General features: G+C 35.1%; 1 protein-coding gene across 1 annotated transcript; it reads left to right on the top strand.

The window, feature by feature from the left end:
• The first annotated feature begins 9,106 nt into the window (after positions 1-9,106).
• On the top strand, positions 9,107-10,024 carry LOC113315839. The gene has a single exon (XM_026564089.1). The coding sequence runs from the start codon at positions 9,107-9,109 to the stop codon at positions 10,022-10,024; it is 918 nt and encodes a 305-aa protein (XP_026419874.1).
• Positions 10,025-18,778: the final 8,754 nt, after the last annotated feature.

Raw genomic sequence — 18,778 nt, 5'->3', positions numbered from 1 at the left:
TATCCTAATCCGAGACATAGCTATAAGTAGAATGGAAATCAAAACTTATAGTTTTGATCACCTAAACTTGACAAACAAGCTTGAGATAGCAACACTTGTGAGTTCAGCCGAGCAGTGCTCTAACAATCTCCCCCTTTTGTCAATTTTAGTGACAAAACTATCAATACATATGGATTACAAAATAAATAAACTTTGTAGCTTCTCATCTAACATGCTTGATTTCCTTGGTTCTTCAACATTCCTTGAATTCTTCGTCACTTCAAGTACTCCAGCGATTCTGAACGTGTTCAACTCATCACCATTGTTTTTGAATCCGTAGCCAGAACAATAAGAAAACAGTTGTTCTCAATTATTATTATACAATGTCATAGTATTACATAACATCAAAGTTCAATTGTATCACAACTTTGACAATAATATTATGGTGATATGTATCACTCCCCCTTAGTCAATACTTCATCACACAATAAAAACCACTCCCCCTTACATAATGATCCGTAAACCATATGTATGTAGTGTGAACTACAAAATAATTCTCCCCTTTTTATTCAATATAAATTGGAAAACGTACGAAAACTAACAGGATCATAATGAAATTTTCAAAGATATAACTCATGACTTAAAGAGAACATATCAACTTTGTTTCGATGATTTCACATAGTCGAAACTTAGTGTATTCACGAAGGAGTTTATAAAGATACAAGATAACTCCTACAATATTCCACATTCGCACTCCCCACAAAGATTTGGCAATTAAGCACAAGTTCAATTAAGAACTCTCCCCCATAATATGTCATTCCCGAAAGAACAACAAGAGACCTTACTTTTACAAGAAAACAAGGATTTCTTTGAATATTAACAAATTACATGAAACATGAATTTGTATCCAGAAAACTCGAATAAATTAACCACAAGAAGATATTACTTTTTAATTTAATGGTATATGCTCAACATAAGAAAACTTACAGAGCCATACAGTCCTTTTACATAGAAGTGGATCAGGGAAAGATCAATACTGTGGAATATTCAAAAGTTCATTCTATCTTTTATTAATATTTGCATAATGACACAATAGACTTAACTTTTGAGCATATATGAGATAATCATAGTTCACGGACGTAAATACACATATCCCATACCATATTTTTGCAATATATAAAACCAATAAAGATTAATACTGCAAAATCATCTTCCAAATAACTTAGAATTTAAATAAATAAATCTAAAACATTCCAAGATGAAAATCGTTGGCAATAGCTATGTGTAATCACAATATTTGCTATTCCAAACCCTAGTTATCCTTCTTAAAACACAAGAATAAATTCTCATAAGAATTTTCCTAGACATTAAAGAATCAACTCTTAAAAACCAAAAACAAACTTAAACTGGAGTCAAAGAACGCTTCCGGAACCCTCACGGGTTTTGAGACCTTTGAGCTTGTGATTGACAGCATTCATTGCTTCTTCGGAGAAGATATCCTCATTGAGAATATCTTTAACCTTTTCCAACTCAGTTCGTAACACATCAAGACCCTTCATAGTATCAACGAGCTGAAGTTTTGCTTCCTCAAAGTATTTAAGAAAATCATGAACCACTTCAGCAGAAACCATTTCATCATGCTCTACATCTTGATGAGTATAGGCATAATAGCATGAGACATCAGAATAATCATCAGGATTTTGAGCTTTGACATCGTCAGCATCTACTAGAGTTTTTTTCCTCTTTCCTTTGGAACCGTAACTGATAGGTGTAGAATACACCCTATTTATTATCTATTTTTTATGCTTTCTTTGCTATGTTTCTTGTAAATTATGTATTTTACGCGTGTTTTTGAGTTATAGGTACTCTGGAGTCACATGGAATAAAAGAAGAAGAAATCATTCAAATCGAGACAAAAGGGAAAAAAGGTCGTTTCACGATCAAGCACTATTGGGATCTTGTCTAAGGTTAAGGGGCAACTCATGTTGGAGGAATACTAAAACCAGCCAGCTAAGGTTAAAAGGATACCAGTGGGTGGTTGTATTCCAGCAGTGGGTGCAAATAGCCATCCCATTTTTATAACCCTAAATCGAGAATCACTTTTCTCATTTTCATTTCATTCACTTCTTTCATCGGAAATTGAAGCAAAAAAAAAAGCAGTGGCTGTTGCTATATCACCTGAAACAGCAGATTCGAGTGAAGAAGAGATATTCGTGGGAGGTGGTTGCTGACATTGAAGATTATGATGGATAAAGAAGATTTGGTCTGTTTGAGATCGAGAAGAGCAGATGAAATTAGGGTTTCTGAAGAACGCGGAGAGGATGAATCGAGAAATGGAATTGATGATGGAGATGAATGTTATGTCTCAGAGATTCTGCTTATAGAGTTGAGATGAAGTTAGTGTTTGGTTTTAATTAAAATCCCTGAGCAGCTGATGAATTTGGGTTTGTGTTGGTGGTGAAACAATCAGTAGAAATAGATATGTTGATGGATCTGTGGGTTATGGTGAATGATGATGATTTTCATGGGTTGTTGATGAAATCGAAGGTTGGGTTTTGCTAATTGGAAGATTCAAAAGTAGTATTGCGCTGAAATTGGAGTTAGAGTTTGATCGGTTACATGATATGAGCTGGTCTTGAGCTGTGGTGATTAATTTATAGTGAAAAAGAAGAAGCAGTTTGTAAAGAGATGGTGGTTACCGTAATCGGTTCAATGGCCGTGATTCAAGTCTAAGAAGAATTGGTGGGTTTTGTGTTGGTGCCTGCAGTGAGTTTGAATTGAGATAAACAAGGAAAGAACAGTATGAAGTTGGTGCTGCAGGAGAAATTTTTTGATGGGGGCATTTTTTGAAGGGGGCATGGGGGACAAATGATATGTTGATACATATCTCCCATATTAATGAATTCTGTTTCCAAAAATACGAACATCAATTAAGAAAACAAATTTTATCTCCAAAAATACACTTCTTTAATATTTTTGGAAACATAATTCATTAATATGTGAGGAATGAATTGAATGGAAATAGGTGTATGCTAGGATTTGTTACAGGGAGAAGAAAATGGCCTGAAATTGTGGCCGGAATTATTCTGAAACAGAGGAAACTCTGTCTGAATTTCCCCTCTGGTGAGTCGACTCAGATGACTTAGCCTGAGTTAGACGGCTAACTAAGAAACTGACTCTCTCTTCCACTTGACCAGTTGACTGATGGTTTGGCCAAAATGACCGTTAACTTTAATGGAATCGTGACGGAATATTTCGTCGACGGCGACAGAACTCAGGTAGCCGGCGGTGACTTTTCCGACCGAATTTCGGTGATCCCGAGAACTTTTCGGCCGACCAAGAGTACATATATTTGTGCAGAATTTTCTAGAATCATCTAGACTTATGGGTTTGAAGAATTGGGATTGGATTTGGAAGAGAAGTGGTAGAATTTTACAAAGACAAGGACTTGGAAAGAAGACTTACAAAGGGAAAGGGATTTTATTCCTAAGAGGAATGCTAGGAAATTGAAGCCTATAAATAGAGAAGTTCTCTACTTTTACACACTTATACACACACAATACTTGCGTTTTTGTTTGCTTTTCAAAATTCTTCTTTTAATTATTTTATGTGAACTTTAAAAAATTTTACTTTTAATTATTTGTGTGAATTTCAAAAACATGAGTAGCTAATTTTCTTATTGATTGGGGATGAATTCCTAGTTCTTAACATGCTTTGAGTTTTGTTTTAAATCTACTTTGAATTTTTCACGTGATTATCGTTTGTTTTTGCTATTAAGAATGTTTATGCTTGATTGATAGGTCGTTTAGGTGGCCGACTAAATTGATTTGTTAATTGATCTAAATATAGTAAAAGTTAGGGGATAAGTAATCGTTTCTTGACTCTTTAGACAAGTAGAAAACACGAGACCTTGCGGAGGGATTCCGTGGAGAAATTGTGTGTGAAAACAACGTTAGCAAGTAGACCTTGATCTAAGATATTAACTACTAATGTCAACCTAATAAATTCATAAATCTTAATGCGTTTAACTAAATTACATCTTGAGTGATCTACTACTAGGTGGTTTGGTAAATAGAATCCGGTAGTCGAGAACTTCCGTATCCGGTGATACAAGGAATTTAGGGGTTAGCACTGATCTAGTTGCTATTGTAGTTGCAGGAAATCCCACAACACACCCCCTATAATATCATGATAATAATTTCTAGATCTAAACTTATTTGATATGAAAATAAAGATAAAGATAATGAAAATAGAAAATAAGACACAAGATTTACGTGGTTCGATCAATGTGATCTACATCCACGGGGTTAGGGATCTTCACTATAATTGTTTGTAAATACATATGGATTACAATTGAGACTCCATTAATGAGTATTTGGAGCTCTTGGTTGAAGAAGGAAGAAGAAGATAATAATAATCCAGTTCTCTCTTTCTCTCTACTACCTTTCTCTTTATATAGGATTCTACCTAGTGGGTGACAGCTCATATTTCCTTTTATTTTATATTTCATTATATTTCCTATTTCCTTTTATTTCTTATCCTCCTGCGACGTTATCGCACAACCTTTTATGAATCTCACACACTTACAAATACTTGTGCGATATTTGGATCCTACATCTTGCCTCTTTTTTCTTGAATATTGCTTGAAGAGCGATCTTCAGGAAAAAATCCGTTGTTGTAGTTGTAGGAGCGAGATAGTGTTGTTGGAGTAGTCTTTGATCTTTGTTGATGAAGGAACGAGCGAAAGAATACTGGACTTGAAAAGTACGTACTTGCCTCTATTCTTTTGTGAAGTTCCGGAGCGTTTCGAAGTAAATAATAAGTATCAACCCTTGAAGTATAAGAAGTATGAAGTATCCTTGAAGAACTATAAAAATTACTCAATCCTCGAAATATATAAGAAGTATCCGTCCTTGAATGAGAATAATAAGTATTGCCTCTATTCTTGCGAAATTATTACTCCGTTTTTGGTGAGGATTCTTGTTGTTCATTAGTGAACGTCCATTTTGGAAATGATTCTTGCCGAGGAGATAAAGAACATAACATGTTTTCTTGGTAATCCCTAGTTGCCTCTGTTCTTTATGTATGAGGGTAGAATCCTTGAGAAAATGTTGAACGTCTGAATTGTTTCTTCATTCTTATCTTTCCTCTGTCTCATGTTTTGTGCTCATGCAATAATATAATCTCTTCAAGTTGCTTATAATTGTGCGAAATAATTGAGCGAGATATCACATCATTCAGAAGAATCACATTTCATTTTGCCGTATAAAATTGATGTAGCTTTAAATTGTTTCCATTCTTCATTTCTCTGCCTTTTTCTTTAGTGTATGCATTCCTCTTCGTGTAGTTATTGTTCCTCACAAGTTCTTACTTGTGTTTCATCTTTCCTCTTTCCTGCACTATTAGTATCTCATAACAGTATGATCATAATATCAAGTCTGCGGCATTTTCACTGCCTCAGTTTCATTTCCATGTACATATTCGCAAGCTTATTTGCTTACATATAATCATCTTCGCAAGTTTATTTGCATACTCTCTTCTGTGGTCTTATTTTGCCTTCCTAGTTAAAGGTCTTATTATGCCACCTCTTGTAATTGCGACAAAATCGCAGGATGTCTTTGCACTTTCGTGCAAAAACCCATTGATTTTGCCTTAACTTTTTCTTTTGTATTATTGCCTCTTCAGGATTGTTGCGACAATATGACAGGCCTAAATATTCTTGCGAAAATAAAGCCCCATGACATTGCCGTCTTGAGACGAAATCGCAGGACGTCCTTACACTTTCATGTACTGACCCATTGATCTCGTCTTATCTTTCTCTTTTGTATTATTGCCTCTTCAGGATTGTCGCACAAATATGACAAGCCTTGATACTCCCGCGAGTAAGAAGCCTCATGACATTTGCGTCTTAAGACACTTATCATCTCCCTAATGAAGGGTGCCGCCCTTATCTTCCCCCTGGTTTCCCCTTCAAGGAGGCGTACTTCTACCATACAAGGTTAGCTCCTCCCATCCAGTCTTAAAAACAACCAGTTGTGTTCGCAGCCTCTTATCCCCTTTGCCTATATGGCTTATAGTTACGAGACTACACCCTAAGCGGGGTTTTCTTCGGGCCGAGTGCATCATTTGTCAAGACTTGTCAAGAGTGTTAAAGAGGCTCCAACGCCCCCCGCACTCTTGACTCAACCGTGTACCTCGGCGCCTTGATCGATTTCGGCATTTTTTAGGAGAGACCCCTGGTCGTCCAACCTAAAGAAAAATCTTAGGTTGAAAATCCAAGGTACCTCTCCTGGATGGGCTTTATTGACCCCAAATCTCCATGACTCAGGTTCCAAGGGCGGTGTAACCTTTTCGCTGAGTCATGCAACAGGTACCCCCTTCTATGACGTACTTTAGGTCTTACATTTGCCTCTTGTGAAATTTTATTCGCGAACTAGAGTGTACGCCATAAAGGTTCGCCCCATTCTAATCTTAAATTTTTATGGATCTTAGATTGTCTCTTGCGAAATTTTCGCGTTTCTTTACTCTTTCATTCATTCTTTCATTTTTGTCATTTCATTCATTCATTCTTTCATTCTCATAATATCATATCTGTAAGACCCGTACTAATCTCTAAGGATATTTGCGTCATTTTCCTCTTAAGGGTAAATTAGTCATTTTCTACAAAATGGCATTTTGGTAATTTGGTTGAGATTTTTTTTGAGTTAGGCATCGTATCCCGACTTGGTTGTGCCACTAATAAGTACATAACAAATTTAGTTAACACCTTGGTGCATGTATATTTATAAGATTAATTAATTCTTTTCTTTATGATTAGACAGTTAGTGGTTTGACATATATATTAATTGTATAGGTTTAAATATAATTAAAAACAAAATAAAATAAAAATGAAATTACTTTGACATATATATTCCCTTGACGATTTTGAACCGTGTTCTGTTTAGGAAAATCTTTTTATGGTATTTTTTATTTTGCACCTCACATTGTGATTGGTTAGAGGTAATCATCTAGCTACATGTCAAGCTATCATTGGATGTGGACTTGATTGATTCTGACCTTAGGAAGTTAGTGAATTTTGGGTTGGGTTCGTATCGATGCCCGTAGCTCGGTCAAAATTTTTTAAGCAAACTGTTTGGAATTAGATGTACTGGCTAGGGCACCCACCGGGTAAATATATAATTAAGGGTTATATTTTTTTTAAGGATTTTATCTTTTAGTTATCTTCTCCGCTAAACGAAAAGAAAAAAAAAGTAGAAAAAGTAGAGAGGCAGCGGTGAACTATTTATTGGTGATTTGTGTTTCTGGATAGCGTTGGAGGTAGGCGCAACATAAACTAAATTTTTTATTTTTATTTAGGTTAAAATTGTTTAAATTCATATTTATTGGTTTTATTTATTGTGGTGATGTGATTGATGATACTGTATTTATTGATTTCATGATGATGTTGAAGTTGTGTGATCTATGTATGTGTTTGATAAATTACGGTCCTTGGGAATTGATGGTTGCTTCCCAAAAGACTTTCCTTTTTGATGGGTACGAGATATCCTTGGGAGTTGAAGGTTGCCTCCCTAAAAAAAAAATGGGGCTCATTAGGAGTTGATGGTTGCCTCGTATTTGATTTCTAAACCCATGGGGCTCCCTGGGGCACGCGGATTTGATTGATTTGATTGTTTTTTATGGATGTGGTGTTTCCATGTGTTGTAATGCTATTAATCATGCTAGTTGTCTCTAAAAGGAATTGAAAATGTTTGATAAAATATTTTGTTGCTTCTTTTTCTACTGGGTGTCACAACTCACGTCGTTTGACAAAAATTCCATATTTTATGGCACCACAAGGAGCTAATGGCGGAAAAGCGTAGAGATCGGTTTTGGTGCTATTAGTAGTAGTTTGCATAGGATTTATGATTGGAAATTGTAATAAAATATCATCAAACTCCTTTAGATGATTTAAGTAGTATTTTATTAATTATTAATACTTTAGAGGTTATTGGGTTAACGTATAACCAATGAAAACAATGCTTTGTTTAGAAAATTCTATTTGATTGAATAATGAAAATTTCTGAGTCATGTCAGTTTGACTGGTTATTATAATTATTATATAATACGGTTTTGTTTCATTTTTATGCGGTATATGTAAAACTCTTTCAAGATATACATATAAAAATTTCATAATTTTCTGAGTTCCATAAGTATTTTTAAATCAATTTTTTTTCACTGTACAAAACTCAGACGTTTTCTGTCAGATTCAACCTTACTTAAGTTTTTCTGTTTTTAAAATATTCTATGGCATGTTTTATTCTTTGGTGTCTTCTGTAAACTTGAAGATAATTCTTTGTCCTTTTCAAAATGGTAAACCAAAGCTAATTTAAAGTTGTTAGTGAATTGATATGATTTTTGTAAAATGAACTAACACTGTTTTACGTTTCTGCAATACTGGTCAACAACGCGTTTGAGTGTGGTCAAAATATCTTTAAGATAAACTAAAAATTACAGAAAATTGATGACTGAAACTATACTCAGTTAGGATTCATAATGTATAATCATAATAATATTTGGAGCTAAATTGTGTTCAGTAAAAGTCTTGGAGTGAACTGATGTCTGTTTCTGTTTTATGATTCTTCTTTAAACATGAGACTCTTTTGGATTAAATCTGGAATATTTAACGGTGAAATTAATTTTTGTGGTAAACTATAGTTCTTTAGGGTTCATGTGGGTTAAATTCACGTCAAGTTAACGGTTCGATGTTCCTAAAAGGATTTTTATGTATCCGCTGCGACAAAATTTCTGAATTGAACATAAATAAAGTTTAGACAAAGAATTAGTCGTTTGGACTTGGGCCAAGTGTGGAAGTCTAGGCTTGATATTAAAAGTGACATTTCGGGTTTTGAGTTTGGATTTGGATCGGAATCCAGGCCTGAAATTTGGGGTGTTACAGTTTGGTATCAGAGCTAGTCTGATCCTTTGGGCAGACTAGTTTCTGAATAAGTCAGTGCATGTATATGCTTGAATGTGAAATTGTTTGTGTATTTTTTGATTGTGTTTGATATAATGCGTAATAGGTTGTACTTCTTTTGCATAGAGAAATTCTCTTTGTGAAATTTATGTTTTAATGTCCTTCGTTCAGGACATGTCTCGTCGTACTAATGGTTCAACCGACCCACATGATGAGGGTTTCGGTGATGTTGTTCGTGATTTGAATGTTGTTGCTCAAGCGACGCAACAACAAGTGAATCTTAATCAGAACGCACCTCCTCCTCCTCCACCACCTAATCAACGGGCTTTGTTAGTTAGAAGGTTTATTGAACAAAAGCCTGATTCCTTCGAGGGTAGTTCTGATCCACTAGTTGCTGAAGATTGGATAGATAAGATTGAGAAAATATTTACCCTATTAGGCGTGAATGACGAGGATAAGCTGGATCTTGTTGTTTATAAGCTTGAGGGTGAGGCCACTCGCTGGTGGGACTTGACTCGTCGTTCGAGGAATGACGGTCTGTTTACGTGGATGGAATTTCGACTCTCTTTCCTAAATAAGTACTTTCCACAAACTGCGCGAAACCAACGCATGATCGAGTTTATGCTTTTGACCCAGAGAAATATGACAGTGGCGCAATATCAAGCCAAGTTTGAAGAACTTTCTCGTTTTGCTCCCCACCTGGTTGAGAATGAAGAGCTGAAGGCTTTTAAGTTTCAGGAGGGACTTAAGCCTTCAATTAAGAGTAGGTTGTCTGTTTTGAAGATTACATCTTATATTGAGATAGTGGAGAGAGCGATGATCGCGGAGAGAGATCTCGAGGAAGCAGCGAGAATCCGTGAGCGTCATGCTGGCGATAGGAATGGGAACGGTAAGAATAAAAACCACCCGTATGAAAGGAAAGAGAACGGAGAAGATGCACAAAGAAATCTCCAACATGTCGTGTGTTTTGAGTGCAAGCAACCCGGTCACTATAAGAGGAATTTCCCCCAACTTGGTGCTCAGCGGGATCAACCTTCTGGGCGCAACGTCAGAATCGAGGTAACCTCTAAATTTCGTGACGAAATTTCTTAAAGGAGGGAAGGGTTGTAAGACCCGTCCTAATCTCTAAGGGTATTTGCGTCATTTTCCTCTTAAGGGTAAATTAGTCATTTTCTACAAAATGGCATTTTGGTAATTTGGTTGAGATTTTTTTTTGAGTTAGGCGTCGTATCCTGACTTGGTTGTGCCACTAGTAAGTACATAACAAATTTAGTTAACACCTTGGTGCACGTATATTTATAAGATTAATTAATTTTTTTTTTATTTAGGCAGTTAGTGGTTTGATAGGAAGTGCCACTAGTGTGGACACTTGTCGCAACATAAATGGACAATAATAATATAGGTGTAAATATAATTAATAACAAAAGAAAATCAAAATGAAATTACTTTGACATATATTTCCTTGACGATTTTGAAACGTGTTCTGTTTAGGAAAATCTTTTTATGGTATTTTTTATTTTGCACCTCACATTGTGATTGGTTAGTGGTAATCATCTGGCTACATGTCAAGCTATCATTGGATGTTGACTTGATTGATTCTGACCTTAGGAAGTTAGTGAATTTTGGGTTGGGTTCGTATTCGATACCCGTAGCTCGGTCAAAGATTTTTAAGCAAACTGTTTGGAATTAGATGTAGTGGCTAGGGCACCCACTGGGTAAATATATAATTAAGGTTATATTTTTTTTAGGGTTTTATTTTTATCTTCTCCGCTAAACAAAAAGAAAAAAAAAAAGAAAAAGTAGAGAGGCAGCGGTGAACTATCTATCGGTGATTTGTGTTTCTGGCTAGCATTGGAGGTAGGCGCAACACAAACTAAATCTTATTTTTATTTAGGTTAAAATTATTTAAATTCATATTTATTGGTTTTAATTATTTAGGTGATGTGATTGATGGTATTGTATTTATTGATTTCATGATGATGTTGAAGTTGTGTGATCTATGTATGTGTTTGATAAATTACGGTCCTTGGGAATTGATGGTTGCTTTCCAAAAGACTTTCCTTTTTGACGGGTACGAGATATTCTTGGGAGTTGAAGGTTGCCTCCCTAAAAACAAAATGGGGCTCATTAGGAGTTGATGGTTTCCTCCTATTTGATTGCTAAACCCATGGGACTCCCTAGGGCGAGCGGATTTGATTGATTTGATTGTTTTTTATGGATGTGGTGTTTCCATGTGTTGTGATGCTATTAATCATGCTAGTTGTCTTTAAAAGGAATTGAAAATGTTTTGTTACTTCTTTTTCTACTGGGTGTCACAACTCACGTCGTTTAATGACAAAAATTCCAGATTTTATGGCACCACAAGGAGCTAATGGCGGAAAAGCGTAGAGATCGGTTTTGGTGCTATTAGTAGTAGTTTGCATAGGATTTATGATTGGAAATTGTAATAAAATATCATCAAACTCCTTTAGATGATTTAAGTAGTATTTTATTGATTATTAATACTTTAGAGGTTATTGGATTAATGTATAACCAATGAAAATAATGCTTTATTTAGAAAATTCTATTTGATTGAATAATGAAAATTTCTGAGTCATGTCAGTTTGACTAGTTATTATAATTATTATATAATACGGTTTTGTTTCATTTTTATGCGGTATATGTAAAACTCTTTCAAGATATACATATAAAAATTCATAATTTTCTGAGTTCCAGAAGTATTTTTAAATCAATTTTTTTTCACTGTACAAAACTCAGACGTTTTCTGTCAGATTCAACCTTACTTAAGTTTTTCTGTTTTAAAAATATTATATGGCATGTTTTATTCTTTGGTGTCTTATGTAAACTTGAAGATAATTTTTTTTACTTTTTAAAATGGTAAACCAAAGCTAATTTAAAATTGTGAATGAACTGATATGATTTTTGTAAAATGAACTAACACTGTTTTACGTTTCTGCAGTACTGGTCAACAACGCGTTTGACTGTGGTCAAAAAATCTTTAAGATAAACTAAAAATTATCGAAAATTTATGACCGGAACTATACTCAGTTAGGATTCATAATGTATAATCATAATAATATTTGGAGCTAAATTGTGTTCAGTAAAATTCTTGGAGTGATCTGATGTCTGTTTCTGTTTTATGATTCTTCTTTAAACATGAGACTCTTTTGGATTAAATCTGGAAAATTTAACGGTGAAATTAATTTTTGTGGTAAACTATAGTTCTTTAGGGTTCATGTGGGTTAAAATCACGTCAAGTTAACGGTTAGATGTTCCTAAAAGAATTTTTATGTATCCGCTGCGACAAAATTTCTGAATTGAACATAAATAAAGATTAGACAAAGAATAAGTCGTTTGGACTTGGGCTAAGTGTGGAAGTCTAGGATTGATATTAAAAGTGACATTTCGGGTTTTGGGTTTGGATTTGGATCGGAATCCAGGCCCGAAATTTTGGGTGTTACAATATCATTCGAAGCAAAGCAAATATTCAATAGAAATTCTAATACATTGTAATTCTGAAATCTTTGTAATTATGAAATTTTTGTAATTTTGCGATTGTATCGCGTTTTGTAAATAAAAAAATCTTTCCTTTTCTGTAAAAGAAATATTCTGAAAAAATATATAAATTGAATTTTCTCGGTTTTTTGTAATTTTGAAATCTTTGTAGTCCTGCGATTGTATCGCTTTTTGTCAATCAAATCAAAAATCTTTTATTTTATATAAGTAAAATAAAATGTTCAAGGAAGTGGTACTTAGCTTTCATGTGATTTGTTGGTGTTGTCGTCTCGCGTGAAGTACATGGTTTGCTTGCGAAATTAGCATCCTTGAAATGTATAAATGTCGCACAAAATAAATGTGCGAGAAGCAAGAATTGATCCTGCGACCTGTTGCTTGCGTTCATGCCTCTTGACCAACTGTGCTAGTTTTCTTGTATGCGAAATTCCTCTGCAAAGCTGACCTTCTTCTCTTGTTTGCGAAGGAATGAAATTCTTTGTGAAAATGGAAGTTCAAAAATACGCAGAAGATGGGATTCGAACTTGCGTCTTCAAGCTCATTGACTACACTCTGAACCATCTGTACTGACCTTCATTTGTGTTAGTTTGGTAAACTTTGCATATCTTATTCTTTTGTAATCGTTCTTTGTATATATTTTGTCTTGTATTTCTTTTCTTCTCCTGTGTAGGTGATATTTCTCCATTAGTTACCTACTCTTTTGCTTTCTCTCCCTTAACTTCTCGTGCTTCCTTGATGAACTTTCTTTGTTGAGATTTTTCCTCCATTATCTGTTCATGGTAGAAGTTTATGTGATGATGAAACAAGAGCATATATTGCATCTTGTTTTGCGTGATTGTTCATGGTAGAAATCTACTGCATTTTGTTTTGCGAAATTCGCATAACTCATTTGGCTGACTCCTTTATAAGTTGTCCCTCTTTGCGAGATGAGATGTTTCGGGTGTTTATTTCGCAAGTTTATTTCTTCGAAAATAATCCTCTTCTTGCCAATTAATCTTTACTGAGCTGACGGTGAACTTCGTCTACTGCTTGACCAAGTCATGTTTCTCTTGATGTTTTGCTGGTGATATGGTTGTTTTGGTGCGAGTTAATATATTTCTGCTCTACTTATCTTCGTTGTGTTTGGCTTGCAACTAGCTCCATTTGGACTTGCATGTACTCTTTAATTGTTTCCGTTATTGAGCCATATGATTGTTCAGCTCCATTTCATCTCCTATTGATATATACATGCCCCTGTGAGTACCATTAGCTGTTAATAATTATCATGTGAAGCCTAATACAAATCATAAAACCCTAATTTGAATTTGCGACATTATTTGATATACTCTACGTAATTTTTAAAGTCAAAGGTGGTAAAAGAAAGAATACGTCCCTCTCAATCGTTCTACTCGTTTCCTTCGGATTTGTGGTTGATCTTTTCTAGTGAACCAACTACGTATGCAAGTAACTCTAACGATTTGAATGGATTTTCTTCTCTGAATTGATAGATATTCCGAACTGGATAGGTGATGAAGAAAAGCACTCTAGCGAAGTACACTGATTCGTTGAGTATGTCTTGTGAAGTAAATTTTGAATATTTTATCTCTTTTCTTCGCTGGTTAGTTCCGATTTTGTTTTCTCCAAAGTTGTTTGTTGAAGAAGAAAGTTTTGCTTCCGAACTTCTGTCTTTGTTCACTGTCCTTCTAGTTTGGATAACATTGCTTGTATCTTTTCGAATTATCTTGTCACTTCGCACGATCTTATCTCTTCGCAGGATCTTATTTCTCCATTTTGTGTTGATTGCTTTGCCTTTAGCAACGGTTTACATAGACTAGTAGTTTCTTTTAATCGTAATCTCTTGGAACTGGTTGAGGTTCGTTTTTTGTTGTGTTTTGTGCATTGTGCCCCTGTTAAATAATATCACACAAAGTCACGAAGTTACAATCTCGCCAAGCAAATATAGATACAATCATGAATGCTTCATGTTGAATTCTGCTCGAATTGATTTTCCTGGTAATCTAACTTAAGATTTCATCTTCGCGGATTCATTTCAAACTCGTTGCCTTTTTACGAAGATGTCATTTTCTCCTCTTCTGAAGCTATTCTTGCGAAAGAAATTTTTATTATTTCGCCAGTGACCATGGTTGGCAATGAAAATCGCTGAAGAGGTTGATCGAGGTGATCTGTTCGTGCTCTAGAGGTTTGATGATCTCTCATAGGTTTGTAGACTATTCTTCTTGCTGCTTTTTCTTCGTCCCTGTTATTCGATGTAACTCCTGTTCTTTGAAAGCTTGTTTTCAAGCTGATGGGATTAATCTCTGCTGCTCTTCTTTAATATCTTTTGTGCGAATTTATAGCACAATACATTCCTTCTCATGTAGATATAATTGCCCCGTTCGTTCTTTATATGTGATTAGTTAGGTTAGTAATGGGATGTCGAAGTTGTTTTCTTCCCATACTCTTCTTCTTTTCGCTTGTTAAATTTTTCCGCGCTGCTGACTCGAATGCCCTTTTATATCTCCCTTCACACTATCTCTTGTTCAAGGCTAATTGGTGGCCCATCTCAGCTTGTTATTTCTTCGCAGCTTCTTCTTCAAATTTGATCTCCTGTTTACACCTGATATATAAACAAACTACTCCATCTCTTTTTATGCTCTCATTGTTCTTCCATCTCTGTGATTTCATCATCCTTATTTTCTTTTGGCCTTTGTCTTCGCACCGCTGATAGAACAACTCCTTTGTATGCAGTTATGAAGTATGTTGTCTTCTCCTTGGTCGTTCTTCAATATCTCTTGTGCGAATTTGCAGCACAGTACGATCCTCTTCCTTGTTGTGGTTGTTCCTTTTTCATTTTCGTCCAGTGTTGGGACTTTGAACCTATCTTTGAAATCACCTTTGCTTTATTTTACTCTGTCAGAATCCAGCCCCTTGTCTTCGCAAGTAGCAAGTCCATAAGAGGTTAAGTAATATTCTATCTCCTTTTAATTAGTATGACTTCTTCCCTTTATGTTCGCATGGAGAAAGTCCTTATGTTCGCTGCAAAATAATTCTTCTCTGAAAAATAATTCCTCCCATTCTTTTGTAATTTCCCATCATCAGTCCAACTAGCCTTTGCTGGTCTCCTGTTTCATCATCAGTCCAAGCTTGCCAGATCCGAAAGTTGAACACAAAATCACAAATATGAGGAATCAATTCGGTTTTTCGAACGAGTTGTTGAGGCAGTTTGTTTAGATCTTTATCCAATTGATGACGCTGGTTCTTTATCTGAAATCATGAGATTTCGTTGTATTTTCTATAATCGCCCTTAAATCTCATATATCCAGCGTAATCTCTCACCAACAATTGTTAATTTCTTTGATTCTTCTTCAATCAAAGAAGCAGGTCCCTGTTTCTAGCGCCATTATGTAGTTGCAGGAAATCCCACAACACACCCCCTATAATATCATGATAATAATTTCTAGATCTAAACTTATTTGATATGAAAATAAAGATAAAGATAAAGATAATGAAAATAGAAAATAAAACACAAGATTTACGTGGTTCGATCAATGTGATCTACATCCACGGGGTTAGGGATCTTCACTATAATTGTTTGTAATTACATATGGATTACAATTAAGAATCCATTAATGAGTATTTGGAGCTCTTCGTTGAAGAAGGAAGAAGAAGATAATAATAATCCAGTTCTCCCTTTCTCTCTCATACCTTTCTCTTTATATAGGATTCTACCTAGTGGGTGGCAGCTCATATTTCCTTTTATTTCATATTTTCTTTTATTTCCTATTTCCTTGTATTTCTTATCCTCATGCGACGTTATCGCACAGCCTTTTATGAATCTCGCACACTTACAAATACTTGTGTGATATTTGGATCCTACATCTATATCTACGGTTGGTGATAATCATTGACTAATAAGAAGTGGAAAGAACATAACTTGAATCATTGTTTTGCAACGAAGAAGGATTCCTTGGTATTGTCTCCTTATTGATTTCAACTTTATATTTTTATTCTTTTGTTTATTTTCTTTTGCTTTATAAAATCTAAAACCAAACCCCCCCTTTTTGTGACATTATAAGAAAACTAAAACCTCTTACTCCTCGTGGGAACGAACTTAACTACCACCATATTACTTGTTAATTGAGTGGAAAAATATTCACTAGTTTGTTGTGGTTACGACACGCATCATTAACCCATACCTTTATCAAGAAATCCTTTCGTAAAATCACAAGTGCGAGAAGGAGTTGGCATTCTTGATATGAGAAAAATAACCTAGAGTGAGATAACTCAACTTCCATAGGATAGGTATATAAATGGTTTCACAGGGAGTATATTTTTTAGGGTTTTTTTTAGAGTCGGTTCCTGACATAACACAAAGGTACCTGTACGAACACAAACTTAACCCATAAGAGGAAACCAAAACAAAAAAATTCCTTTCACATGGTAAAAGAACACAGGAAAATTTTGCTATGTGAAAATTTTCTTTCATAAATTCTAGCTCGATAAATTTTATATTCTCACAGGATGAAAATTTAGATCATAAGAGTAGCTCACAAAAAAAAAACTTATTTTTTCAAAATTTAAAAATAGACACTTGAAGTGATTCTTGAAACAAACCAATACTTATGCAAAGATGTCAACGGACAATAGTCTAGCTATGAACGATAAGAAAATAACTCAACTAAACAGAAAACATTTTACCAATAAGTATACCTGATTATTAGCATAACTTACTCAACAAGATTTTTCATGAGTAATATTTCAAGCTTTGTGATCAACTAGCACAAGTATGAGCTTTATGCTCATCAAATGAATATTGTTCATGGTCAATCCACTTTTTCCTTCTAATTTTTGGAGGAAGCCTCTTTTGATGTGAAAAAATATCATAGAACTTACTATCATCAAAGTAAGAGAGTAAGTTTGAATCCTTCCCAGAAGAAATTTGTTTGGAGGATTTTGACAGCCTATTGATAAAATCCTTGTATCCTTTTGTTGATACATGAAAATATTTACCCCTTAGCAGGACTAGGGAGCCCCTAAAGGGAAGGTGAACCCAATTGAAACATATGGGACTTGGGGACTAAGACCCAAGTCCACTATAAAGTATCCATAAGATGGAAAGGATAAAGAGGAAATTAATGAAAAAGGAGAAGGTTGTTGATAGACACATTTTTGTGTCTACTTTGTCCTCAATGTCTGTATTGTTGGAACTCTATTTTTGTACTAATATTGTGTTTTTATGTATTTTTAGGAAATAAACATTTTTGGAAAATTCGGCTCGAAAAGTTGATTTTGGCACCCGGAGGACAAGTGTTATTCGGACTCTCGCTTTTGGATAAGGGGTAACCTAATTACTAAGGGGCACCCCCAGGTCACCCCCAAGGCATCTTCTATTCGCACCCCAGTTCAGGATAGGGGGCATATGATCTTCAACATTCAAATTCGTGTTTTGGCGGGAAAACCATTTTCACTCCTGACAGATTTTCAATCAACAAAATGAAGGTGTTCTAGTGCGATTCAATCGCTGAAAATTGGTGAGAAGTTGTGATTTAACATGGAAAAGCTGTTGTGAGTGTTCTATTAGCTCAAATTCGGCTAGAATTGGCTAGCCAATTCACGGGCTCAAAACAGGTAAAACACATGCAGAAGAGTTTCTCTACGAATTATGGAAGATTTTGTGTGTGTTCTTCTCGTGTTTCATGCATCGAGCAACCTGTTGGAGCATGTGTAATCGAATTGGAGCGTGCTGGACCAGAGAAAATGCGTGAAAAGCTAAAACAGGAAAGAAAATATCTGAAAATATTTTCTTTCACTGCCGAGGATTTGTGGAGTTATGGAGGAGATTCGATGCATGCTTCGGGTTTAAATAGAGTCCTTGGAGGTCATAGAAAGAGTTAGGAAGTTTAGGGAGAATTTGGGAGAGAGTTAGAGACGTAAAAATCAAAGAACCAGACGCTGTGAAGAAAGTTTATGCTGCTGCTGGAACTGAAGAACACGAAGAACAATAGACGAGGCAGGAAAGTCGTTAAAAACTGTCGCTTTCTTGCGACACTTTTCCACTCCTTTACACGACTGAGTCGTTGTACCAACAACACTATCTCTGTGTCGTTGATTCTGGACGCCTTCTGTGGGTCGCAGAATCCTGTTTTATACTATTTACTTATCTTTCTCTTCATTGTAAAACACTTTTGAGCATCAATGAAATCTTTTGAGAGGTTTTTCATCATGAGTAGCTAAACCCAATCCCAGGGGTGACAGAGGAATCCATTCTCACAATAATTATGTGGTAATCTCTATTTTATTAATTTATGCAATATTTTTATATGATTAATTGCATTGATAAAAATGATTTAAATG

Source organism: Papaver somniferum, chromosome 10 (genome assembly GCF_003573695.1).
Source record: "Papaver somniferum cultivar HN1 chromosome 10, ASM357369v1, whole genome shotgun sequence".
NCBI lineage: Eukaryota > Viridiplantae > Streptophyta > Magnoliopsida > Ranunculales > Papaveraceae > Papaver > Papaver somniferum.
Note: the sequence above shows the minus strand (reverse complement) of the source record. Positions and strands in the feature narration are given on the sequence as shown.